The sequence below is a fragment of the Chenopodium quinoa genome, unplaced genomic scaffold, assembly GCF_001683475.1.
Source record: "Chenopodium quinoa cultivar QQ74 unplaced genomic scaffold, ASM168347v1, whole genome shotgun sequence".
Lineage (NCBI taxonomy): Eukaryota > Viridiplantae > Streptophyta > Magnoliopsida > Caryophyllales > Amaranthaceae > Chenopodium > Chenopodium quinoa.
The window spans coordinates 937,412-965,000 of NW_018742244.1; the positions used below are offsets into that span (position 1 = coordinate 937,412).

Consider the following 27,589-nt stretch of genomic DNA (forward strand, 5'->3'; position numbering starts at 1 on the left):
ATCTCAAATTCTCAATCAATATAAAATAATTTATATTTTAGATTGATTAATTGACAGTAAAAGAAAATTCAGAGGCCCATATAAAGACTGAAAATTTGAAGTCAAGGAAGACTGGTACTAATTTAATTGCAAGCCATACCTTAATTTCCTTACGTTTAGAATTGAATTAAACATAATTTTGGTTTGAGCCTAGAATTTAATAAGATTATTTCGAGTAGTTGTTAGTTAAGTTTTGGTTTGATACCTTAAAATCTGAAATCCAATCATTACTTATTAGTTACTCTGTATTTCATATGTTCTTTCACTTCTTTAGTTCTTTGCGAGTATTGTGACTCCCTCTACACCACATAAAATGGTCATTAAATAACACTAGATATATATTTTTTTTATTCCTTATTTTTATACTTTTGCTCATTTCGCTGAATATGTAACACTTGCAATTGCCAAACTATCTTGAAGGGGCCGTGTATGAAGTAATTATGTACTCATAAAAACAAACATCTTTAAATAATAGGTGATACGACCCAATTTCAGTGAAATGGGTGAATATATGTGAGCCATGTGATTGTTAAAGTAAAACATTTGTTTGAAAATTGAAACACTAAATAGCATCTTCAAACACCATGTACTACATAATTCATACAATTTTAGTGGAACGGGTGAATAATAGTGTTTCTCGTGTATATATCTTAATTCTTAAGTGAAAGCCATATTATATTTCACAACAGTAAAACTGATATCACTCTACCACCAAAAAAAGGCACAATTATCAAAGTAGAATCAAGAAAAGAAAAGCTTGTGATGCCTCAGGAATCAGGACTTTAGGCAAAGTCAATTCATCTTTGAAAGAGAGAATGAAATTACCATGGCAAACACACTGAAACGGCCCCAATTTGCCTTTGTTTCAAGGCTATGCTTACTGATTAAGTGATTAGTATAGGATGGAAAATTCATTTCGTTTCTATGAATTTTCTTTGTTTAGTTAAATTTAGAGGATGCCTCATTTTCCTCCCCATTTCCTAATTTCTTTGTATATTTGCTTCGCTCATACAAAGAAAATTAAAGGTCTTATACAAAGTAAAATGAGAGTGACATCCATTAAAATATAATCTTCATAATGAAGAGTGTTAAGAGCCTACTATCCAACTCGAAATTTTCATGAGCTAGGCACAATAAAGCTCGACTCGAGAATCTCGTGAACTTGCTCAATACATAACTATAGAAACTAGAGCTAGGGGAAGGAAGATTGATAAATACAAATATTTTTGACTAGATCTTTCACACATTATTCGCACCACCTAAGTACATTGAGGATCATATGAGTTATTTCAAATTTATTCTCATAAACATAATATCAAGGCTCCAAAAAACAAGAGAGATCAGAGAGAGGGGTTCAGAGAATGTAAATGAGGATGTCGGGAAACTGGAATAGAATATGGATGCAAATTTTAGGCAAATTAAAAAAACAAAACGTGCATAACGTTTAATGGTCCTGTGTAAAATTGAACACATAATTGCATACTAGTAGACCAAAGACTGTTACTAAAGTTGATGGATTAGAATTACGAAAAATGATTTTCTAGTCTAGTCCAGATTAAAAAGACAGGATTTTGCTGGGTCCAAAAACAAACAAAAGAAAGAGCAGATTTTCGCATTGATGGGAAATGATAAGTATTCAGACCAGCATATTTGATACGAGTACTTGCTAGTAGTAGTGACTACTGACTAGTAAACCATCAAATCGCGAGTAAAATAACGTAACGCTATCAAGCTAAGGTTTGAAAGGAATCACATCCTATTCAATCATCCCTTTTTTCCCAAGCATTTACTCATGATTCTGGAAAATCTACCAATTTTTCCACGAAAATTCTTTCATGAGTATATAACAGCATAATGAGTATGTACTATTATAGTATAATACAATAAACATTTTGTTACAAGGGGAATCACATAGACTTAGCATCCACAATTTAAGCTCGAATGGAAGGCAAATTGGCAATAAAAACCTGTAAGCATTTTATTGATAATTTATTCAATTATATATGTACAATAATCGGTTACATACACAGTTCATTAATCTAGGAAACATGAAGAAGCCATTTTAGGCGAGGATGAAACGTCATGCAAATTTATTTCAGCTTGACAAAACAGGGGAGATATTGTAGCTTGAATGCTAAAGCCGTTCGGAAGATGACCACCTAGCCTCCGAACTTTCTTTCATCAAGAACATAAGTTCTCCTGTAAAAAAAATATGACATGACAATGGCTTGTAAATTCTACTGCAGAGTAAACAGTAGAAGAAAGACCATCAAGTACTCATGATTCACTATCAAGACTTATCACATTCCAAAGTACCGATAAGCTTTATTTATAGCCACTGTAGGTCCCTAATGTTTGTCTAAAACCAATCCTTTGACAAATTAGTGCCAATACACAGAACACAGCTGAGGCCACAACAATAAAAAGCTAGAAAGTCTGGACATCTTAGGTGCAAATTGAAATCTCATTTCAGGAAATTTGGGGGCGGGGGGAAGGGGAAAACATGCTTCACTATGAAGACCTGTCCATTCATGTTGAAACTGGTTTGGTCAGTCAGATAATTATATCTCAAAAAAATGGTCACCGAATCAAAAGAAAAAAAGGAAGTACAAAATTCACTCTATAATTTGGTAAATGGCCATATCTTATCTTAATCCTTTTACCCTATGAAGAGAAGAAGAGAGGAAGGGGCTTCTAGACAGATAAAAACCAAGTTTCTATCGAGCCTTCTCAAATTTAATTTCAATAAGCATTTAATTTCTGCTTGATTTTTTAGCTTGGTTTCTACTTGGTTCATGGTATTGCTTTGTTCTTTCTGCTTAAATTTTAGCTTGTCATAGATTTCATGTGCATTGACAAAACATTTGTAAAGAGATCATTTTGGATTTAAGCAATTGTCTAATCATGAGAGGTATCTGCTGTGATTTCTTGCACCTACGTGAAGATGATGGGATTGCTGAAAACCAAAAAGTATGCAATTCTTAAGAGCTTCAAATTCCTCAAACACTAATAGTCTTATGCTGTTAATGGAAAGACAGCAAGTTTCTAGTATTTGATCTGCGCCTTTGAATCTTAAAAACAAAAAACTTTTCTGTGATTGTAAACCTAAATTTTGCTGCTTGTGCAACTAAAAACTAAAATTATGTTAACAGCTAGAAAATTTAGTTCTTTTGTCCTGGAATTTGCACAAGGTACTAGAGGGCAATATATGTCAACACCTGTGGCGGGCTCTATACAAATTAAAGAATTCTAGCCAAAATACTGGGAGGTGTTGCGAGAAGCTCAAAAGATAGAAATTCCTAAGTAGTTCATCTACATAAGGAAAAATTTTGGAGGGAAACTTTGTATTGGATCAAGATAAGAAGGAAAAGGCCATTGAAACTTGAAGAAGATGTGTCCTATTGAAGGGTACTCTATAAAAGACCAGATTTATACCTGACACGGTAAGTGGTCAAGGCCTGTCCACAGATGTGGAGTTACCTTAAAGGTAGATAACGAAATAAGAGCATTGATGGGTGGCAGGGTGGGTTGTTTCGTCAGCACCACATAAATTCAATACCGGGAGCAGAGTGATATGTCTACTGAAATAAAAGTTCCAAAATCCAAAGTTTTGCTCTTGGATATGCTTAATTCATAAACATATAAGATTGACAGCCCAGTATATCTAAAGGTACTCAGTAGAATGGAAAATATTGCATGATATTCTTAAGATAGGGCATATTCCGCAAAAGACAGCCGTACAACAGGGAGAGAGAAAAAAAAAAGGAAATAATTGAATGAAATAAGCTGACTTTACAAAAACGCCATACCTTGTGAGCTCTAAGTACTAGTACTAAAGAAGGAAAACCTGAGTAAATCTAATACTCACTTTAATTACCTAAGTTCAAAATATGTTCCTTAACTCCTTTATAACCTAGGGTCAATATATATTTCTTTAATAACAAATAGTCAAAATATCTTTCTTTTACTGAGTACGACATAGTATAAAAAACAGTGTTACTTAATTTTTAATCCCATCAAAGTATCAAACTAGGAAAGGCAAATTAATACATTTCGACCTAATTCACAAAGCTAAGTGGCAAATTGTGTTCCTGTATCCAATCAAGTACTATCAAATTAATAACTGTAATCAAGCTCTTTATTTACAGACTTAGGTAAAAAATGCAAGGCCCAAATCTTTCCCTAAGAACTTCCAATCGGCTCACATTACACAATTACTGCCACCATCAAAATAGTGCATTCACCAGAAGCCTTACAGAAGCTATAGCAAAGCTTCACGCACACTTTAAAAACTAGTCTTTTAATATTTTAAGGTGATACATATAGGAAATTGATATTGCTTATCAAACAATGTCGATCGAATTTGAGCGAAGGGGGAAAGTACTAACGAATTAAGGTGCATCTGGCATAATGTCAGTATGTATTCATCTTTTATAGCTAACAAAGTCAAAACAACAGCAATTGCTGCAGACAAAAAGAAAGAACTACTTCCGCAAAAAGAACTCCATAGTCTACCATCACTAAGCATTGCAGGTCTGCAGGAATACAACAGCAGAAACTTCATAGATATCACATAAGCCAATCACATAAAAAAAACCTCAACTTCTATACTGTAGAGGTTGCAGATAAACTAATCACATAGAATAACCCCAACTCAGCACTTTCCACTTGCATCATTGAAGAGGATTGATAGAAACTTGTGAATTGCAAAATTTGGTTTCACATAGCACATCATGGAGGGAATTTCAAAAGGGGCAATAGAAATTAAAGCATATAATGCACCAAGCTACATAAGCAAAACAGCCTTCATCAACAAATATTACATGAAACACGTACCTCTCCGGAAGGCTAAGCAATCCAAGGCGGAGGAGGCCAAAACAGGTCCGAATAAGTGATGCTAGCATCCTCCAAATTATACACACCACCACTATGAAACTTGAAGACATCATCTTTGTCGAAATGTGATGGGTATATATCGTGTGGGAAGGAAAAATATATGCAATTCCCCTTATGACACAACAAATCAGCAGCAGTTGCTGAAAATCCAGAATGCATACCCAAAAACAAGATATAGTTTCCCAAATCTTTAACCTCAATCCACCGCATCTTTTTCCTATCCAACCTATAGACCTTGAACCACTTAGACTTTGAGGTGACATATCCATCGAAATTTTCCATATCATGAGCAAACTCCCATGGAGGAAGACCCATATATACATCCACCAATATCAACTCATCACCAACTTCTACTAAACGCTTCTTATCACCCCCACCAAAAGATGTTGCCAATAAAATCGTGGTATTATCAACAGCATCACATCCAATCAAAACAATCCTCCCAGTATAATCAACAGCATAAAACTCCCCATTGAAGGCAATAATATCATCATAAGGTACGTCTATTTTATCAGATACAATATGCCATATATTATTAACAGAATTATACAATGCTAATTTCCCAGAAACATGAATAGTCAATAGAAAAAAATCATCATCATTTATTCCTGGTAAAATTGCAACCTTTTCTATAAGCAAATTCAGAAAATTACCCCTAAAGCAAATTTTATCGGTATAACGAAGGAAATACTCACAACCCAGTTCACGAATTCGAATGTTCGAGAGATCCATGACTCTTGGGAAATCTTCAGGTAGAGGATCGATCTGGGTCCACGAAAGAGGGAAGAAAATGTGAAAAAAATTAGGGTTTTGTTCTTCGATTTTGATGACCCATGAATAGGGATTGTCATTGTGGGGTAATTCAGAAATGGGGGTTTCGGAAGGAGAGAGAACGAATATGGATCGTTTGGAGAGGGAAATGCCATGGGAAGGGAGAGAGAAGGGGGTTTGTGGGCCGTTGGATTTGAGCTTGGATGGTGATGATTGGCGCCACGTGGAGCATACGGCGCGGAAACGGAGGGCGTCAATTGGAGAATCGAGGCGGGTTAAGATTTCATCGAGGAGTTCTCTGGGAAGATCAGACCAGTCCGCCATTGATGCTCTGTTTGGAGAATTGGAGGTGCGAGAAGGAGATATTAGGAGAAGTGCAAATGGAGGAAATATTCAACGGGAAATACTAAATGCAGGCATAATTTTACCTAAATGCAGAATAAATTATTTTTAAAAAAAAATTATATTTCATATTTGTCCTTGTTTTAATTTTATCCCTTACACTTTTTTTTAAGGATTAAAATTAACTCAATTGCTAAACATCGCCCGCGAATCTCCACATAAAGCCCACAAAATTAGAGTGAATTGTCACTTTTGCCCTCAAAGTAAAAAACACAATTTCTTCTCTCAATTCTCTACTTCCACTTTCTCTCTCTAAAAAACTTTCCGAGCGATGTCGAGGCGGCCCGGCAAGGAAGTGGCGGCACAGGCGGCGGGTGGACAGCGGTTTTCCGGCGAGAAGGTATTTTTTATTAATTTTGTGTTTAAAAATTAAAAAAAAAAAGGTCGGAGGCGGTGGTGGCGCCTAGGCCAGACGCCACCACCACAGCGGCGGCGTCTAGCCCAGACGCCACTACCACGGCGGCGGCGCCTAGGCCAGACGTCGTGACGGTGGCGGTGGCGTCTGGCCCAGGCGCCAGAACCACGGCACCGGCGTCTGGCCTAGGCGCCGCCGCCGTGGTAGTGGCGTCTGGGCTAGACGCCGCCGCCACCGTCACGGCGTCTGGCCTAGGCGCCGCCGCCTTTTTATTTTTTTTTTTTAATTTTTTTTTGGTTTTAAATTTGAAATTTAATTTTCGAAAATAATTATTTTTTTTTTATTTTTTTTTAAATTTGTTTTTCTTTTTTTTAATTTTAAATTTTATGTTTCTGATTTTTTTTTTATTTTGTTTTAAATTTTGTTGGTTTTTTTTAAAAAAATTTTATGTTCCTCTTTTTTTTTTTTTAATTTTTAATTTTATGTTCTTGTTTATTGTTCTTGTTTTTTTTTTTTTTTGAATTAGTTTTTTTACTTAAAAAAAATTTTATGTTCCCTTTTTTTTGTTATAAATTTTTTTTAAAATTTTGATGTTCTTCTTTTTTTAAGTTTTTATAATTTTATATTTTTCACTTTGTTTTTTCCAATTTGTTTTTTTTGGGTAATTTTTTTTTTTGCTTTGTTTTTTCCAATTTTTTATTTATTTATTTATTAGGTTATTAATTTTTTTATTTTTAGGTTGTTAATATTTTGTAATGTTTTTAATTTATTTTCCATCATATGTATATTGTTTTATTTATTTATTTTAATTACTTTTTTTATGTTTATATTACATGTTTATATTGCATATTACATGTTTTGTTATTTTGTGTTAGGCATCGTATTTTCGTTCTGGGGCTGGGAAGAGTATGGACATTATGAGAAGTACGATGAACTCAATGGAGAGCTCGGGGCCCAGACACGTTAGATCCCGTGGTATTTCGGCCTCGGCTCGTAGAGAACGGGTGCACTATTCTGAGGATGATGAAGATGATGATGGTGATGAGGAGGAGGAGGAGGAGGATGCAGATGAGGATGTGGACGATCAGAGTGGACCATATGATGATTACGGTCCATTCAGTCAGAGGCTTGATGATGTGTATGAGACGCGTAGGGTAGACGTGCGTAAGGGTAGAGATGGTAGATTTGTTAGTAGATCTGGCACATCATCTGCGTCCACTGTGTCTGCGGTTAGCAGAAAACGGTCGAGGGCCGTTAATGATTCTTGGGTGGTGAGGGGCGAGGTGGCTGGGGGACCTATAGACGGGAGTGTGATTCCTAGCTTTCTAGGACACATCGCTACCCGTATTTGGGAGGACCAAGAGCGGGCTTTGGATAGCGGCATTTTGAAATGCCAAACCCGGGAGAGGACTTGTAACTTCTTGTGTAGTTGGGCTGAGGCTTGGCCGGAGGAGAGCGAGATGGTCGGCCGATTGAGGGCCACTAGAGTGAGCCACCTTCCTGCCACCATGCATGAGAGGATTGACTCGACGCTGATCACGGCTTTCGTTGAGCGATGGCAGCCGGACACGAACTCTTTCCACCTTCCGTTCGGTGAGATGACGATCATGTTGCATGACGTCGAGGCCATCCTTGGGATTCCCGTAGAGGGAAACCGAGCATCTGTTGTCACAGATGCGGATCAGGCAGATTTATTGGCGGAGCTGTTGGCGGTGGATAGGGTTGCGCTGTACACAGCGGCACTTGGTGTGTGGGATCACGGCGGTGTTAAGATCGCAGCAGTTTTGCAGCGATGTTTGCACCCCACTTCACGTAGGACGCAGGACACACAGCTGGCTGCATATGTTTTTCTTCTTCTCGGGTGTACCTTGTTTCCGGATAAGAGCGGAAACAAGCTCAGGCCACGCGACATAGTTGACGCGTGTGAGCCCGACAGAGTAGGCCAGTTTTCTTGGGGGTCGGCTACATTAGCGTACATGTATCGCCAGTTAGGATTCTCGAGCCGGGCTGATGCGGCAGGTATCACTGGATGTATGACGTTGTTACAGACGTGGATATACGAGTATTTCCCGGCGTTTCGACCACACCGCGACCCGGTTCCTATTGGGGATGGCCAGCCACGTGCCTGTGCGTGGAGTCCAGGAACGGCATCATGATGTTAGGGATCCTGTCTTTATATGGAAAATGTTCAATGTCCATTCTGCCTGTTGCACACATCAAAAAACACAATTAACAAGTTAGCAGAAAACTAAACAAACACTCTAAAAAGTAAATTAAACTAAAGTACCGTACCGGTGCCGGGCATATTCACCGACGAAGATGTTTGACTACCACTTGATGACGATGTACGACCACGGCCACGACCACGACCACGACCACGAATGTACTCAAACGCACTCCTTTCCCGCCGTGGTTGTCGGCCCCGTGGTCGCTCGACCCCCTCAGGTTCCTCATGATCCAAGCACGACGAGTTGAACATGTCATGAAGTACGTGGGTAGCACTACGAATGACTGAAGGGTGGCTGGAGGACACTTGGTCAAACATCGAACGAAACTGCTCCAACTCCTCCTGTTCACGGTTGACTGTCTGTGGAACAGCATGCTCTCCGATAACGAGCGTCCGCCAGAATGGATGAACCTGATCAACATGTAACGACGCCCTATCTTGCGTAATTACGCGGTGAATGGTGCATGCACAAGGTAGTCCATGAGTCACCGATATAGCACATCCGCACCGAATAGCCACTTCATCACCCAACTCCCTCATCCTGGTGTGCTCGCTCAGAATCAACCCCAAGCAGTAGTGTGACACACGACCATGGAGAATCTTAAATATGAAATGGCTATACATCGTGCCATGTCGCCGTCTGGAGTCCTCGAGAGAGTTCTTGATGCCGTTCCTCTGAGTATCAATAGCCTTGTTTATTCTCTCGAACAGTGTATCCAGAGCAGAGGTGGAAGAATCAATCCAGTCCTTCAGAGCTCTATGAGCGCTCTCAACTCTACATGTAGTAGTGTTTCCAAAATGAAGAACTTGGTTTGTCCAATATTTGACAAACTTTTCCCTCTGAGGCACCCACTGCTGCATCACATAGTCTACGATTGCCGGGCACCATTGGTATGCATCCTTGAAGTTATCCAAGGCTCGGTCGTACTCTGCCTCCGTGGTAGCTTGCAGGATCTTCCGCCACTTACCATTTACCAATCTCTCTGCTGAATCTAAGTTCTTGTTGAAAAGGTTGTAGGCTTTGACTTTCACGCATTTGTTGATGTGCCATGTGCACAGTAAATGGCTCGACTCCGGAAACAGCTCCGCTATAGGGGCAAAGAGACCTCCCTCACAATCGCTGACGATGGCCGATGGCTGAACACTTGGGCCGATGTAATTTCTCAACTTCTCCAACACCCAACGGTAACTCGCAACCGTCTCATCCTTCATAACTGCATAACCAATCAAAAAGTTCTGGTTCGTTGGAGTCATCCCAACCATCTCAACCAGTGGAAACTTATACTTGTTTGTCTTGTACGTTGAATCGATCAGAATCACAGATGGCCAAGACGAAATCATATCAGCACAATCAGGATGCACAAGGAACAAATGAGTCACCTCCGATGTGTCTTCATCAGATTCAAACCAGTACAGGTAACCACGTGCTTGTGCCTGGTGTAGAAGCTGCTGTATAGGGTTCCTTCCCTCTGACCGTTCAAACCTCAATTTATGTCTGACGTTGTAGATGTGTCTTCGGTTTGGCTGGTCTTCAGGAAATTTCTCCAACACAGATGCTAATATTTTAGCAGGCTTCACTTGAGCATCACTCATTTCTTTTACAATTAGTTTCGCAGCAGGACTTAGGCCACTTAACTGTCGATGACCCACTTCATATGCGATCATCTCATGGTTGTGATACCCCCATTTACCGTAACTCTTCACTTCCCAACCGTCACCCCTTTGCTGTTGTCGAACCTTTACTCTGAACTGACACCCACAACCTTTCCGCTTTGTATCAAACCGAATCGCTTGACTGAAATCTCGTTCCTCCCTTTTGCGATAACGGTCGCATCTCAAAATGCGATCCATTCTACCATCCCGTTGAGATTTATGAGTTGCTACTACTAAACAAAAACCTGATCTAATTGCAACCTGTTTCGCCCAATCAACCGCTTGTTGAGCATCTTCGAACAGACCATCGTGTACAAAAATCCCACTATAATCATTTCCGTCTCCACCATAATCCTGCAACAATAACATATAAATATAATCACATAAGAGTAGATTAAATTAATACATTTGACACAACATTAGCACAAAAGCAAAAACAATAATAAATTATAAACAACAAACAAAGAAATAAACAAAAAGTATTCAAAAAAAAAAAAAAACAAAACACAAAAATAAAAAACATAAACAAAACTTTAGATTAAATAAATAAAAATAAACCAAAAAAATAAAAACAAAAAAAAAACATAAAACGAAAAAAATTGTAAAAAAAAAAATAAAAAATAAATAAATTAAAAACAAAAACAAATTAAAACAATTAAAAACAAAACAAAAAAAAAACCAAAAAAAAAGAAAAAAATTGTAACACAAAAAAAAAAAAAAAAAACAAATTTTAAATTAAATTAAAAAAAAAAATAAAAAAATAGTGGTGGCGCCTAGCCAGGACGCCGCCACCGTGGCGGTGGCGTCTAGCCAGGACGCCGCCACCGTGACGGTGGCGCCTGGCCAGGACGCCGCCACCGTGGCGGCGGCGTCTTGGCCAGACGCCACGGCCACGGTGGCGGCGTCCTGGCCAGGCGCCAGAGCCACGGTGGCGGCGTCCTGGCTAGGCGCCACCACTACGGTCACGGCGTCCCGGCAGGACGCCAGCCGCCAATTCGTGGTTTTAGATGGCTTCGTACCTCCTTTTCCGGCGTCAACGGCGTCTCTCCGGTGCATCTACCCGACGTTGAGGGCTCTTCGGTTTCACTCGGCGATCCAGTCCTGCTCCACATTTTTTATGAGTGAAAAATTTTATTTTCGGTAAAAATTAAAACAAGGGCAATAATGTCAACATTTTTAAAAAATGTGGGCTTTATGTAGAAAAACGCGGGCGATGTTTAACAAATCCCAAAATTAAACCCTTAATACTCCTAACTATATAAACATTCCTACCGTTTAATTTACAACCATATTCTAACGTATTCAACCTTTTATCCTATTAAATATTCAATGCTATACAAATTCATGGATAATAATAAAGTGCATTACGACGATTTTTTTGAGATATGAAAATTATGTGTTGTAAATTTTTTTTCTTCGCAAAATCTAAGTTATAGATGAACAATCAAACAAAATAAAATTTCCATCTTAAACGGAACTTTTTATTCATGGGCATGTATCACGGTGCCGGTTGTGTTGTCGGGGCTCAACAGTACCCCCCGGCTATGATTTCCGAGGGTCAACAATACCCCCGGCTACGATTTCCGGGGGTCTCCAGCACCCCCCGACTACGATTTCCGGGGGTCTCCAGCACCCCCCCGGCTATGATTTTCGGGGGTCTTTAGTACCCCTTGGAAATCATAGTCGGGGTAAAATAGTACCCCTTGGAAATCATAGCCGACTGTGAACAACTTCTTCGTCTCTACGGCTTAGATTGAAAATTTTTGAGGGAAATGATGAAATGAAATGAATAGCAAAAAAAAATGGCGACTGAAATGGTGAATGAAATGGAAAAAATAGCGAATGAAATGAATCACAAAAGGGAAAATGTAAAAAATAAAAGTCTGGTGAAATGACAAATCAATTTTTTCATTTTGGAAAAGGGTATTTCAGTCTTTTATTATTTTCTTATCATTAATTAATTTCTGCATTTAGGTCATTTTGTATTGCATTTAGTACTTGCGTATTCAACTGTTCATGCACGGAAATACGGAATATAACATGAGGGGGGAATGCATTCCAAGTCGGATCCGAATGTAATCGAAAGTAAGCTACGGTAAACGGGTGGGCATCTTAAAAAAAAGGAAAATGGTGAAAGAAAAAAAAAACATTTTAATCAGCAAAATCAAATTTAACCAGTAAAATAATAAAAAGTAAGGTTCACGATCACACACTAAAATTAGTAACCCTAAAAAATACTCTATACTAAGACAAAAAATACAGAGTAGTCGAGTATATGAAGAACTTCTAAATGTACTTCGTAAAATTTTTATCATTATACTCAAGTTGTCAAGTCAAGCACTAATCATTTTCCGCTCATCTCCATATACTATCTCCGTTACATATTATTTGCAACAAGTTGACATAAAGTAGAGAGGAAAAATGTCTAATCGTTGCAAATAATATGTAACGAAGGTAGTATATCATGTTGCTATAAAAAACAAAAATTTCTAAGGGGATCATTTTCTTAGACTAATTAAATAACAAGCCCTAAGAATTTAAGTAGGGTAGATTGATAATATACTCGAATTAATACTGAACATCCTTAGAGATAGCATACGTAAATTCATAGATAGTTTGGCTAGTTCAATGAGAAGTCCTAATAATTTAAGTAAAATATTTACAATTTTCTTAGACTAATTCAAAATAATAATAAAAAAAATACAATCAAAGATAGAGCATTTTATTAATAAAGAAATGTCCAAATCCGCCAAAGTTATTATGCTTTGGGGAAGTGGGGAAAATTTAAGTTTATGGTCAATCAATTGATTAGAAAACTCTACTCCTTTTGGTGATTACAAGATTTAAGCTATTACCATATTACATGTCATTCAATAAAATTTAAATATTAATAAAGATATGTATCATGGAAATAATGCTGTAACCCGGGACATCGCCCGGGACTAAAATTAGTTGGATCATATATTTTGAGTATAATTTATAATATTTTTTTAAGTATAATTTATAATTAGCACATCTGTTTTTATTGTCCATAATAAAGGGTACTACCTCCGTTAATTTTTATGTATAATTTTGAAATATTTTATATCTCACAAATAATACCCAAAATTATACATAAAAATTAATAGAGGTAGTAATATTTTTTTCCGAGTTCAAAGTGTATTAGTACTCCGTTAATGAGAATTGAGAATCAAAAATATTCTTTTGTTACAAATAAAATGCGGAATATAAACTATGGAGCTACTCCGTAGTATTTTTGAGTAACAACATTGAGCAAGTGCAAAAAAACTGGAAAACCTCCTTTCCCTATTTCAACTTCCCTCCTCCCGTCCTCCGTCTTCCCGTCAACGTCCTGCAAAATCAGCTCTCACTCTCTTTAACAGACGATGAAGAAGCAAAGCATCAATGGCGGAAAACCACCGGCACCGCGAAAGAAGCTACCAAAAGCGAGAGTATTCGGAGCAAACGCTGTTCAATTATCAGAAGATGAAGCAAATCAGCTAATTGGTGGAATTGTAGAAAAGTGTGTTTCTGATGATTGCTTCTCTACTCCGCCTTCTACTGCTCCTCTTCCTTCTGTTCTTCCTTTTCCTGTCGCCCGCCATCGTTCTCACGGCCCTGTATGTTCCCTTTTTATGTTGTTTGATTTTATACTATGGTTTTATATTTCCAATTTTATTCATATTTTAATCATGGGTTTAAAGTTGTGATTTTTAGCAGTACCCTTTTGATTATTATTGTTGGGTATTTCTTTAAATTGATCAGTGTGATTATTTTACCAAATTTATGTAAGATGCTGAACTTAGGTTTGCATTATTAGACTTGTATGTTAATGAGTTTTATTGTTTCCATTTATTGAAGTGAATGTATTAATGTTATTTGGAAGCTATAAAGAGGAACATGGTCGAGCATTGGTTGCATTCTCATTGTGGTTGTATCTTGCAAATTTTGACATGTTACTTTATAGCTAGGGTAGTGGATTGTAGTGTTTTTTAGTGTGATGGTGGATAGGTAGCTTAGGGTTATGATGGAATTCTTCCTTTACGGGAAATCGAATGTTGTTTCATTTGCTCGGAATTCTCTTTGGCGGAAGTTATATGTGGATTGGTGCTTGATTGAATCAAAGGTGGGATTTAGGTTTACATTTGGTGTTTAGAGTTTGGAACTCCATTTTTAGAGAAGTGCAAATTTGATCAAATTAGTGTTCAAATCCATGGCTTAACAAGGAGTTTCCGGCAATGGTCATTTTGGGAATAGTTTTGGGTCATTACATTGCAACAATTTTATCTTCTTTTGCACCTTCATATCTTAAAACCTTTGTTTTCATATGACTTCACCTAAATAGGCATTGGAAACTTCGAAAACTTAGGGTTTATAAATGTTTGAAGAAGACAAAATGTTGGAGCTGTTGAACATTTATAATATGAAGATTTCTTGTTCATGTGCAGATGTTTATTTTATACAGAACATGAGAAAATGGGTGGAATCTTGTATGAGTGAAGGCCTAGCTAGTAGATCAACTCAAAAACTTTAACAGGAAGCTTGAAAGATGAAAGCAATGGAGAAAAAAGATACCTTTTAGATTAGTTACATGTGTTGCATATAATGCTACCTTGTACAAGATTGGCATGCATAAAGTGATTCATTTATTAATAAAAGGAGTGAGAGCTGTGGCTGTTTTAATTACATCTCACTATTTACAGAACTTTACCATCTTCAATACACTAATGCTCTTATTTTTTACCCTGCCTGACCAATGTATTGAGGATACCTTGTGTTGGCTTGTATAAGCTCCAGTGCATTGGCAATATGGCAGAACTCTGGTTGATGATGACTTGATGCACAAGCTGTCTGCAATTATTTTTCTTTGCACACACACCCAAACACACTGACACACATATAAGACTCATAATCATGTGCATATGTGCGTGCACAAACACTAAATGTTACTCGCAATATGACTATGTTTACAATGAATGTTGAACAGCCTGTTATTCTTACAGCATTGGGCTCCATATGCGAGCCACTCCACAGATGTTGGTGGTGCTACTGTTGATGATGAATTTGTTGCAGAAGATGATGATCCTACGAATTATGACTCATCAGCACAATTTGCTGAGCCTATTATAAAGAAAAAGAAAAAGGGACTGGATTTGAGTCAATGGAGGGAGCTTGTTCAAAGTACAAATGTTTCAAATTTCCCTGAACATGAAAAAAATGGCAATGCCATAGTGGGTGTGGAGAAACAAAAGATGAATGGAAATTCTAATATTAATTCTGATGAGAAAAGTATGGTAACTAATCCATCATCGGCCATAAATGACAGCAGTATATCAACATCTTTACAGGGGGCTCCAGAGGTAACTTGTGATGCAACTAAAGTTATGAGATCCGTGGATATGATATCAAATAGGTTGAATGAATCATCAGCAGCAATAAGCAACGTCAATGCAGTTAGATCTGGACATGATCACCCCAGTGATTCCAAAGGTGATGTTGAGAGCAGCAATGTTCAGGATGGAACTCATTTAGAGATATCTCCATGTGGTGATGTTGGCATGGGATCGGGAGATTTTTCTGTACTTGATGTGCAAGGCCTAAGGAAACGACAGCCTACAACAACACAGGGACCCAGTAGCATTGGTCATGAGGAAAGGCACACGAGTATTGAAGGTCAGATTGATGCTGAGAACCAGGCTTTATTAGAAAGGATGTCTCCAGAGGAGATTGCAGAAGCACAGGCAGAGATAAGAAATAGGATAAATCCTGAATTACTTAAAATATTGAAGAAACGGGGGCTACAAAAATCAGAAAAGCTGGGCTCTAGTTGTAGTACAGGTTCTGTTGACATACCTGCTCTGGGTGTTATGCAGGCTAATAAACATTTAGCTGAAGATGAAAAGGATCCTTCTGTTTCAGAAAGTGCTGTATCTCCTCCAGTGGTTAACCCAAGTAAGCTTAACACAGAGACAAGAGCAGATGAAGGTGACAAGAGGTCATTGTCAAAGCACTCTAAATGCAGCAACTTGTGGGATATGTGGAGTAAACGAGTCGAGTCTGTAAGGACTGTTAGATTTTCTTTTGATGGTAACGTCATTGAAGGTAATTGTCTACTGGCATTTGAAACTATTGTGCTCAACTTTTAGCTGATTATGTATCTGCGGCAACTTTGTACTTTATGTTCCATAGAGTTTTGTTAGTTCTTTTCTCCATATTATTGTTTTCAATATTGGTCCATTCATTTTAATTTTAATTTGTGGTTGAGAGAAATCTACTTTATTAAGTTAGAATTTATAGGACATCATTTTTTGTATCTATTCATAATTTACTACCAGATATATTATGCCATTTTAATATATTGATTTAACCCCTGTTGTAGAGAGTTCCTTGGATCCAGCATATACTGTTGACAATGTCGGTGAACGTGATTACCTGAGAATGGAAGGGGAACCTGGTGCGGCTGGGTATACAATAAAGGAGGCTCTAGCTCTTGCAAGGAGTGTTGTAAGTTGCATTTTATGTTGCAGTTTTCAAGGAAACAGATATATATATATATAAAAAAAAAAATCTATTCATAAGTATATACTTCATGAATCTAACCAAACTTGTCAAATGTGGATGTAGGTTCCTGGACAGCGAGCTCTTGCGTTGCACCTTCTGGAGTCTGTTCTCAGTAAAGCTTTGCTCAACATTTGTGAAAGTCGAAATGATTGCTTAACAAATGTTGGTAATGGAAAGAGCCTTGTTGACTGGGCGGCCATTTGGGCTTATGCACTGGGTCCAGAACCTGAGCTTGTTTTGTCTCTGAGGTAAAAACATGGATATTGGGTTATTTCCTGGGTTTATTGGTTTCTTTTTGTTATATTAGGTTGCTTATAAAGTTATAAGCCTGAAATTACTTTGTGGTCTGTTGTGGACAACTTTAACGGAACACCATACTTGTATTACGGCCAAGTGGCCATTGTCTCAGTATATTATTCTGACCCTCTACTATAACTTGCTTTATCTTCATTGGAAATGCATGCGTCACCATAAATAGATGTGGGTTCATGTGGATTCTGGAAAACATAGGAAAGCTTGACATATTGGTGTTGAATAATTATATTTACTATGCTGACACTTTGGAAGATAAAATGTGGCATAGGTTATTGTCTGACAAGTGCATGGCTGGGGGATGGGGTTCACCAAATAAGCTGTGATGCTTCATCTCAAAAGTATCACTTGATTGAGTTTATTTACAGTGATTGAGTTTATTTACAGTCATTACAGTTGCTTGATTGAAAGCCATTAGTGTAATACTTGTATCATTAAGAAAAACAGACTTTGACACCCCTGTGAAGCTCATATTATTATACTATACAGTTCTGTATACTTTTCACAGTTGTTATGGTTCACTGTAGGGTTGGTTGGGTTGGGTATGGGAAGGAAGGGAGGCATTGTTGTCTGATATTGACATTTAGATGAGAATTTTAAGCATTTTTTGTAGGTGTTTATTTATATGTTTGATATTCTTTCCACCCTACCAATTCCCATTCTTAAACTTAACACAAACCTATAATCTGAATGGTTGGATTTCTTTTTAAAATTTTATGTTAATTAATGGGGACACCAGGAAGGAGGAAATATAGGGGCCCGTCTCACTTTAGAAGTACAGGCGGGAGTTTCTATTTGATATCGAAAGCTTAAATCTTTGTAAATTGTTTTAATCAATCTAAAACAAGCTGCTGTCTGCTCAAAGGGAATTTTGAATATCTCATTATGTGCATGTGGTGTGTAAATCTTTCCAATGTTCATCAATGTAGGTTGGCACTCGATGATAATCATTACTCTGTTGTATTAGCTTCTGCCAAAGTAATCCAATGCATCCTAGCCTGTGACGTGAATGAGAGCTTCTTCAATACATTAGAGGTATGATATGATCCCTATAATTTTATTTTATTTTTGTAATTCTATGTATATTTTTGTATTTTATTTTTTATAATTGGTGTTCAACTTTGCTTTCTGCTTCAGAAAATGACGATGAAGAATCAATATACTGCTCCAGTATTTCGAACTAGACCTGACATCAGACATGGATTTCTTGGTGGCGGTTTTTGGAAATACAGTACTAAACCGTCCAATATTCTTCTCCCTGATGAAGAAATTATAAACGACAAGAATGAAGAACCTACTATTCAGGATGACAATGTTATTGCTGAACAGGATGTCGCTGCAGGTCTGGTCAGGATGGCGATGCTACCCAGGCTTCTTTACCTTTTAGAGGTAAGGCTAATAGCATGAAAATACCTTCATTACATTAAATACTAGATAATGGGCAGAGAAACTAAGTTTGTGTTTAAATATGGTTTTTACTGTGTTTATTGTTTGCATTGCATTTTTAAGCTGTTGTGTTGTTCTGACATTCCTATAAAATCTAGCAAGGCAAAATACGGTCAATACTGACTACTGAGTGCTTGGACCTAAGCTATAGACTGTATGGAGTAGTAAGAATTTGCTAAGTTTTTCAAATGGACTTGATCATCTTACACTATGTTAATCTGAAACTATACCCCTTGAATTTTACCTAGAAGTAATTTTTGTACATATCAATTTTGTATGAAAGATTCAGATGGTTAAAAATTGACTATTGGGAGAACAAATGAAATTACTTAATTACTTGTTAGAATATTGTTATACAAGGTCCTATACTGAATAAAAGTGTATCCGATATACATGGAAGAAGGTTCTCTTTAAAATGTAGTTTTTTTCCCATTAGCTAGAGCTTGGAGGAATCCCCGAGGGCCTATTGTGATTCTAAATATGAAAATCAATGTAGGGAAAAGTGTCTTGAAGATTTAAAAAAATAATAAATAAAAATCAATTTTTATTCTTAATCTCAATTGTGCTAAAGTTTTTTTTTTTTTTTTTAAATTTATTTACTGTTGTGAACATTTAACATAAATAATAATAATAATAATAATAATATTTTTACAGACTGAGCCATCGGTGGCCCTGGAGGAATGTATATTATCGATACTTGTGGCAGTTGCTAGGCATTCCCCTACATGTGCAACTGCAATCTGGAAGTGTGAAAGGCTTGTTCAGACAATTGTCAACAAATTTACAATGAAGGATGCATTGGAGCTTCAGGCTTCTAAAATTAAATCTGTGACCCTTCTAAGAGTAAGCATCATAGTCCAATTATCCTATATTCTAGTTTAATTGTGAACCAATGGCAATTTTATTTGAACAGAATATTCATTTTTTTATTACAATTTTTTGTGATTTTTTTTTTAAAAAAAATATTTGAATTAGTGGTTCATTATTTTTTAATTGCAGATTTTTCTTCTTTTAAAAAAAAAAAAAAAAAAAAAAAAAAGAACTAACTCATGCAAGTCATTGAGTTCATCTTATTTTGAAAATAAGGTTCTGCTTTTAGCTGTTTTTTATTTTTTATTTTGTATGCAAGTATACTAAAGAATCATTTTATCAAGTCTTCAATGTTAATCTTTGTGAACTAAAGCCTCGATGTTTTCCGAGTTGGAGGCTCATGTACTCATTTTCAGAGCTCTACTCACTGGATAATTTCTTTTTTTTTTTTTCTTGAAAAAATTATTGCCTCTTCCCCCCTCCTAACCTTTGCTTTCTGATAAAGGTTTTAGCTCAGTCAAGCAAGAACGCTTGTATAGAGTTCATCCAGAATGGGTTCTTCCAAACTATGACATGGCATCTGTATCGAGTGATGCATTCAATTGATGAGTGGATTAGATCTGGGAAAGAGAAGTGTAAGCTAACGTCAGAGTTGATGGTAGAACAATTACGTTTCTGGAAGGTCTGTGTCATGCATGGCCACTGCATATCTTCTTTCACGGGCTTTTTTCCTGCTTTGTGTCTGTGGTTGAATCCTCCAACATTTGACAAACTCATAGAGGCAAATGTCTTTCATGAATTTGTTTCCATTAGTATGGAAGTGTATCTAGTTTTGGAGACATTAGCTAGAAGGCTTCCAGATCTACATTCCACAGAAGCTAGAAATCAAGAATTTCAGGAAAGTTGTGGTGCTAATTTAGAATCTTGGTGCTGGAATGACGTTGGTCCAATGGTTGATATGGCTTTAAAGTGGCTAGAGATGAAGGCTGATTCAACCTTTTCAAAGTTCTTGTACCAGCAAAATGGAGCTGATGACAATTTTGTGAATCATTCTCATGTATCCTCCTTGTTATGGGTGCTGTCTGCTGTTATGCACATGCTTAATACTGTTCTTAAAAAAGCGACTCCTGGAGATGTGCTCAAGCCCAAAGGCAACTGGCGGTTGCCAGAATTTGTAGCTAAACTTTTGCTTCAAATCATTAAAAAAGGTATTCTGAACTTTTCTGATGAAAGCAATAATGAATGTTCTGGAGATCAATGGGCACTAGGTTCTTTTGTTGTGAAGTTGTGTGAATTTAGACATCAGTCAGATTATGAGATGTCAATAGCTTCTGTGTGCTGCCTTCATGGATTACTCCGGGTAATAGTTTCCACTGATCACTTAATTCAGATTACTGGAGACAATGTTGGACCATTATATTTTCACAGATATGAGCAGATTAGAGGCAACAAGTTGCTTCAGGATGGCATTTTTAAATGTTCCCTGAGTGATTGGAGAAAAGTGATTAGTGAATTTGTTAAGTTAGTCACTTCAGAATGGCACACCATTCGCCACATTGAGGCATTTGGCAGGGGAGGTCCCGCTCCTGGGGTTGGGGTGGGATGGGGTACTTTTGGTGGTGGCTTTTGGTCCTCTACTATTGCCTTGGTTCAAGCAGATTCAAGATTGCTTATTGAGTTGCTTGGAACATTTCATTCTTCTTCCAGAGATCTACTTGTGGTAGATGAGCATAATTTTATGCTGCAGAGTGTCAATTCTGCCTTGGCAACGAGTTTAGTGGCAGGACCAGGGGATGAAATGATTATACAGAATGTATTGGATATCTTGATGGGAACCTCTGTTCTCAAATATCTTGATCAATGTATATTCCACTTTCTTCACTCTTATAAAGGAGTAGAACCATTAAAGTTGGACTATAAAGAAAGTGACTTCATTCAATTTGGCAAGATTCTGGCTTCTCACTTCAGACATAGATGGTTGTCGGGAAAGAAAAAGAAGAAATCTGTAACAAAGGAAGGCAACAATCGTGGAACTAAAACTGTCAAACTGAGTGGCCTTTCTCTAGACACCATTCCCGAAGATATGGAAGCGTCAATAATTTCTGGGGGAAATGGCTACTCTATAATGGTTGAGTGGGCTCGGCAACGGCTGCCTCTTCCCAGTCATTGGTTGCTAAGTCCTATAGTTACAATTGGTGAGATCAAATCTAGCAAGTCTCTAAATACTTCTGGTGGAACTGATTCTGTGAAGTTTCACGAAGTTGCAAGAGCTGGGATTTTCTTCCTTCTGGGTATTGAAGCAATGGCCTCCAGGCTTTCAGATGAAGACAACTCTCCTGTTCGGAGCATACCTTTTATCTGGAAACTACATGGATTATCTGTACCGTTACTTGTAGGAATGGATGTACTTGAAGATGAAAGGAGCAGGTTTATGTATGGAGTGTTACAAAGCCTCTATGGTCAACTTCTAGATGAGTTGTGGCTCAGTAGCACCAAATCTATTGCCCTTAAGACCGGAACTTCTTCGGATGCTGACTTGTTTTCGGTTAATTGTCTGAGGTTTCAGTCTGAGATTCATGAGAACTATTCCACGTTCATTGAAACTCTTGTGGAGCAATTTGCTGCAATTTCATATGGTGATGTGATTTACGGACGACAAATTGCAATATATCTTCACAGACAGATTGATGCTTCAATTAGACTTGCCACTTGGAATGCTCTATCTAATGCCCATGTTCTTGAACTCCTACCACCTTTGATTAACTGTGTAACTCAAAGAGAAGGATATTTGGAACCTTCTGAGGTATTTTTTAATTCTTTCGACTTTTTTTTTTTTATTTTTTTTTTTACTCGTATTTATTTTACAAACTAAAAGTTAAATCACTGAAATTACTTCTTGCCTCATAATAGAAAGGCACTCCAGGTTCTGTGTGGCACTTAAGAAATTGTCTAGATTTTCAAGCATGCTCTTGATCTGCAGTAGGGCTGGAGGGCATGGGTGTTTAAAGGTGTTAATTTAAAAGAATATTCAGTATAATATGCAACTGGAACTTTGAATACTTTCCTTGGATTATTTGGTAGATTTGAGGGTAGCTTAGGAGTGTGTCCAACTGTTCATATGAAGCCACTCGCCAGCACTCCTGCATGTAATTGTTGTTGTATGCGAGATATGTTTATTACAATAATTTCTTATAGTTTTAAGCAAGCATACTGTAAGATGAGATGTTCATCCCCTTTAATTTTGCCCAGGATGATGAAGGTATATTGGAAGCCTATGTAAAATCCTGGACTTCTGGTTCCCTTGATAGAGCTGCAGCTCGGGGCTCAATGACATATGCTATTGCTGTACATCATCTATCATCATTCATTTTCAACAAATCTCGTGGAGAGAAACTGTCGCTACGAAATAAACTTGTGAAATCACTATTGAGGGATTTTTCACGCAAACAGCAACATGAGGTACTCTTTTGCTGTTTAGTTCTGTCATTATAATGAGACCATAGATGGCATGATTCGTCATTATAATGAGACCATAGATGGCATGATTCATGAAAATATGCTCTTTCATTGGTTAATTAAGATACACTGCTGCAACCTAAAAGATGATTGCTCGTGACTTTGCAACTTTTCTAGTTTTTATAGAACCAAATAAAAATGTTATGGATTTCAAAGATGTCTGCAGAACTAACTTTCTCAGAAGACTGCATAGATTTTCAAAGATTTCATCAGCATTCAAATAAGGTGTCCTGTTAATTAGATTATCCCCTCCCCTTATATTTTTGTCTTTATTTGACCCCAAGAATTAGATTCTGTGCTTTCATTGAAAGCATAATCTGCCTTCTGCCATATATACCCGCACTTCAGTATAAATCCTATTTTACTGTATTATGAATAATAATATATAAATTAAAAAATTAAAAAAGTTTCGGGATCATATCATTATTATGATTCCATGTTAACTGTAAACATCCTCCCATCCTGTTATTTAATCTCTTATCCAACTAGATAATCAAGTTAGGGTTTTCTCATTTTGCTGACCTACAATAATCTATTTCAGGCCATGATGTTGGATTTGGTCCAGTATGAACACTTGTGTGCCATTCAGAAGTCCGAGCAGGATGCTTCTACTGTTGTACAGATGGACTGCATTGATTCGAGGTTGGAGCTGCTGAAAGAATCATGTGAAGGAAACTCACAGCTCTTGACAATAGTGGAGAAACTCAAATCTTCCATTTTAAACAAGCAATCTGGAGTTTGAAGTAAACTACTAGATTATAAATTAGACCTTGGAAAACATGATGCTCATGTCAGTTGGGATCTTCAAGCGTAACTGTGAGGCTATATAATATCATGACATACAGTTTTACCGTAAAGAACATTTGGTGTTACTCATATCATGTACAGGGATATCAGTTCCCGTTTGAGGTACTGCAGTTTATCTAAGAGATCTGATGGCGAATTCTGTTCTGAAAATAGCTCATGTCAGCTATTGAACACCAGGTGATCTGAAAAGGCAAGATGCTGAAGAATAGCAAAGCAGTGGTACATTGGAGACAATTTTTTTGCTGAGACCTTGTAAATGCTAGTTGCATGAGGTACACTGATTTTGCTGGTTAAACTATTCTAATTTCAAATTCTATGTATGTACATAGCAAACAGAATTATTCGCTAATTGAGCCAAGTAATATTAGGTCTAAACCTTTTGCTTCCTTGTATGGAGCGGAGTTGATTGATTATTTCCTTCAGAGGTACTGAAATTGGTACGTCATAGTCCTAGCTGCCACAAAATTCTAAAAGACCTTCATATGAGATATCGCCACACCTATCTAAATTATTGTCGAAGCTACCTTCTCAAACCAAGATCGCAATTTTTAACCTCTCGGAACCATTAGGGGTTAGCCAAATAGTTGTAAGAGTATGTAAAATGTACTCGATCCTCGATATTAGGGTTGGAACCTTTGAGAATTGGGACTACAAGTTACATCGGATCCTTCTAAATCAAATAAAATAAATCACAATATATCTACAAAAATGTAGAAGATCCTCTTAAGAATCCCCTTTATAGCTGGCCTAATTAGAAAACTTTAGATAAAGGAGGGGAAATTAATGTGCTACTAAACCTGCTACCAATAAAGACAATAATCCAATCAACAAAGGCCAAATAGCACAATTAATATTGCTAACTTGACTTTGTTTTCCAATATACTGTATTATGTGTTGATTGTGAATTGTGATCATCACTATAATGTTAACAAACGGCAGAAAATTAAAAGCAAACAAAAAACACGTAATATATTAGGTACAATCAAAATCATTGATTGAGCTAAAGTAATTAAAAAGAAGGTCGTGTATCATGCTCTAATCATCTTGTCTCCCCTTCCTCCTTAAAATAAGTGTTTATATCAAAAAGGAAACAACGTCAGATAGGAATTCTTGTTATTTAAGAATAAAAATTAATTACCAATAATTAGTTAATTAAAATTTTGAGTGGTTTAGGTGAATGGCTAAACATAATTAATTTTTCATATTTTACTCACAGCTTGTACTTTGTAAATAGTTTTGCTAATGTTTTAACCTATTATAATAACTAGCATTTTAAGTTTAAGGTGAAGTGAACAGAAATTGCGGGTCTGTTTTTTTCAGCTTAATTTCAGTTCAGTCAGTTCAAAATCGATAGGTTTAATGAATATGAACCCTCCCTTCCCCTCCCACTACTCCACTAGGCCACTAATGAGTTGATCAATCGGTCATAGTGTCGTTCACCAGGAGGCACTATGACCAATTAATAAATATAGGGACCTTGGTATTAATGCGGACCTAGCTGGTTATTAATAGCTAAAAGTGTTTGTCGCTGTGCAACACGGTAGCCTTGTTTCTCGATCTGATACATACTGCCGTCGCAATTCACTAGCCTCACACTCTCGACGATCTCGATCTATTCATTAATTATTTGTCAACCACTTTCGCCGGAGAATACCGGTAATAAGTTGTTATTATTGCCGAGACCCCATATGGTATTATATTTGAGTATTAAATGTTTGATAATTGATCTCCTGAAATTGGTCAATCGGTCATATATAATACAATTAATCGTAACAATTATAAATTAACTTTCTCACTTGATAGATGATCGACTACTGACAAAAAACGTGGAAAAGAAGAAGGCCAACATATGCCTGGCATAGGCGGCATTATATAAAGCCTTCACCTATATATATATATGCTTGGTATTAGATACGAATAGAAATAAAATACAAACATAAACAAAAAAAAAATGGAACAAATAATACTGAGAGATGTAATAACTAATAATGGTGAGCATAATAATGAAAAAGAAGATGAGGAAGAGGCACAAGCAAGTGTAGATATTTGGAGATATGTGTTTGGTTTCACTGAGATGGCAATTGTAAAATGTGCTATCGATCTCGGTATAGCCGACGCGTTACATAAAAATGGTGGCTCTATGTCACTCACCGAGCTAGCCTCTTCCCTTAAATGTCCACCATCCTCCTTGTACCGCGTCATGAGGTTCTTAGCTCACCGGAAAATTTTTAAGCTAAGCCAAACAAGCCAAAGCACGTTAATTTTCGCCGAAACACCCCTTTCTAGACGTTTGTTAAGTCAAGGGAAAAATAGCATGGCTGCCTTTATACAACTAGAGTGCAGCCCGGTTATGCTAGCCCCTTGGCTTTGTCTAAACAATCGCGTTCAAGAGAAAGGTGTGTCGGCATTTGATGCAGCCAATGGAGAAGATGTGTGGAGTTATGCAAGTAATAATATTGCTCATAGTAAGCTTATCAATGATGCTATGGCTTGTGATGCTAGGGTTGTAGTGCCTCGAATTATCAAGGAGTGGCCTAATTTGTTCGACGGTGTTTCTACCGTTGTTGATGTTGGGGGAGGAGATGGAACCGCCTCGTCTATGCTTGTTGAGGGTTTTCCTTGGATTCAAGGCATTAACTTTGATCTTCCTCATGTTGCATCTGAAGGACTCCCTTGTGAGCGGGTGCAACATGTAGGTGGAAACATGTTTGAGAGTATTCCAAAAGCCGATGTTGCATTCATCATGGTAAATTCTTTATTTTGCACATTCATGTGTAATTTTATATGGAATTGTTTGAAAAATACTTATTATGTCTTATAAAATTATCTGAACTCGTTTTGTCTAAAATAAGTTAAATTATTATGAATCGACAAAGACAAAAATATAAGCTCACAAGGGACACCCTTTTACATTTACAACTCTATTGGTTGAACACCATACTTTGTTTTACATTCACTAACCAACCCACTCAAAACAAATAATCTTTAACTAATAATGTGTATTAATCATGTGATTTTATTGATTATGTAATATAGTGGGTGTTGCATGATTGGGGGGATGACGAGTGCATCCAAATTTTGAAAAACTGCAAGGAAGCCATAGCAAAGGATAAAGGGAAGGTAATCATTGTAGAGTCTGTTATTGAAGAAGATGCAAAAGATAAGTTTGAAGATGCAAGATTAATGCTAGATATGGTGATGTTGGCTCACACAACTAATGGCAAAGAGAGGACCTTCAAAGAATGGAGTTGCTTGCTTAATAAGGCGGGTTTTGGCCATTTCGATGTCAACCCTATTGAAGCCGTTCAATCTGTCATTGTAGCTTATCCTTGACTTACAATGCGAGCATATCTTCTTTCATTTCGCTATTCATTGTGTGTGGTTGATACCATCAAAATTCTGCTTGTTATGGTTTGTTTTAAATTTCTACATGTACTACATCAACTGAACTCAACTCATGTGATGCACTAGATTATGTTGTTTGACTAAAGTTAATAATTTCATCTATATTGAAGATAGCTACTACTTACATTTGCTATTGAACCTCTCATAATACGTTTTAGATTGTCGATTTAAGACTTATTTATGCAGTTTTAAATTTTAATTTATCGACATAATGGCCGGAAGAAACATAAAATACCAATCTGTCAAGCTTGTGGGCTGTGTTTTTTTTGCAAAGACATCGAGTGTGCATGAACTCGGGAGAAAGGGGAACACGGAACAGCTCTGGACATTAGGGATGTCAGTGGGGCGGGTCAAGTAGGAGACCCGCCCCATCCCCGCCCCAGTGGGGC

General features: G+C 37.2%; 4 protein-coding genes across 4 annotated transcripts; 2 read left to right on the plus strand and 2 right to left on the minus strand.

Moving 5' to 3' along the window:
- Positions 1-1,882: 1,882 nt before the first annotated feature.
- Positions 1,883-6,137, minus strand: LOC110738762 (F-box protein SKIP23-like). The gene is made up of 2 exons (XM_021919190.1): positions 4,876-6,137; positions 1,883-2,238 (listed from the first exon to the last, which is right to left on the minus strand). The coding sequence occupies exon 1, from the start codon at positions 6,028-6,030 to the stop codon at positions 4,888-4,890; it is 1,143 nt and encodes a 380-aa protein (XP_021774882.1). The 5' UTR covers positions 6,031-6,137; the 3' UTR covers positions 1,883-2,238; positions 4,876-4,887.
- On the minus strand, positions 6,131-9,980 carry LOC110737007. The gene is made up of 3 exons (XM_021917356.1): positions 8,756-9,980; positions 8,589-8,667; positions 6,131-6,134 (listed from the first exon to the last, which is right to left on the minus strand). The coding sequence occupies exons 1-3, from the start codon at positions 9,951-9,953 to the stop codon at positions 6,131-6,133; spliced, it is 1,281 nt and encodes a 426-aa protein (XP_021773048.1). The 5' UTR covers positions 9,954-9,980.
- Positions 9,981-13,579: 3,599 nt separating this feature from the next.
- On the plus strand, positions 13,580-24,201 carry LOC110738769 (transcriptional elongation regulator MINIYO-like). Its single transcript, XM_021919201.1, has 10 exons — positions 13,580-13,963; positions 15,347-16,445; positions 16,723-16,847; positions 16,968-17,152; positions 18,146-18,251; positions 18,354-18,605; positions 19,317-19,505; positions 19,978-22,275; positions 22,722-22,931; positions 23,530-24,201. Exons 1-10 carry the CDS (start codon positions 13,730-13,732, stop codon positions 23,728-23,730), a joined length of 4,899 nt encoding a protein of 1,632 aa, XP_021774893.1. The 5' UTR covers positions 13,580-13,729; the 3' UTR covers positions 23,731-24,201.
- A 1,407-nt stretch (positions 24,202-25,608) lies between these two features.
- LOC110738778 ((RS)-norcoclaurine 6-O-methyltransferase-like) lies at positions 25,609-27,333 on the plus strand. The gene is made up of 2 exons (XM_021919212.1): positions 25,609-26,541; positions 26,832-27,333. The coding sequence occupies exons 1-2, from the start codon at positions 25,747-25,749 to the stop codon at positions 27,126-27,128; spliced, it is 1,092 nt and encodes a 363-aa protein (XP_021774904.1). The 5' UTR covers positions 25,609-25,746; the 3' UTR covers positions 27,129-27,333.
- Positions 27,334-27,589: the final 256 nt, after the last annotated feature.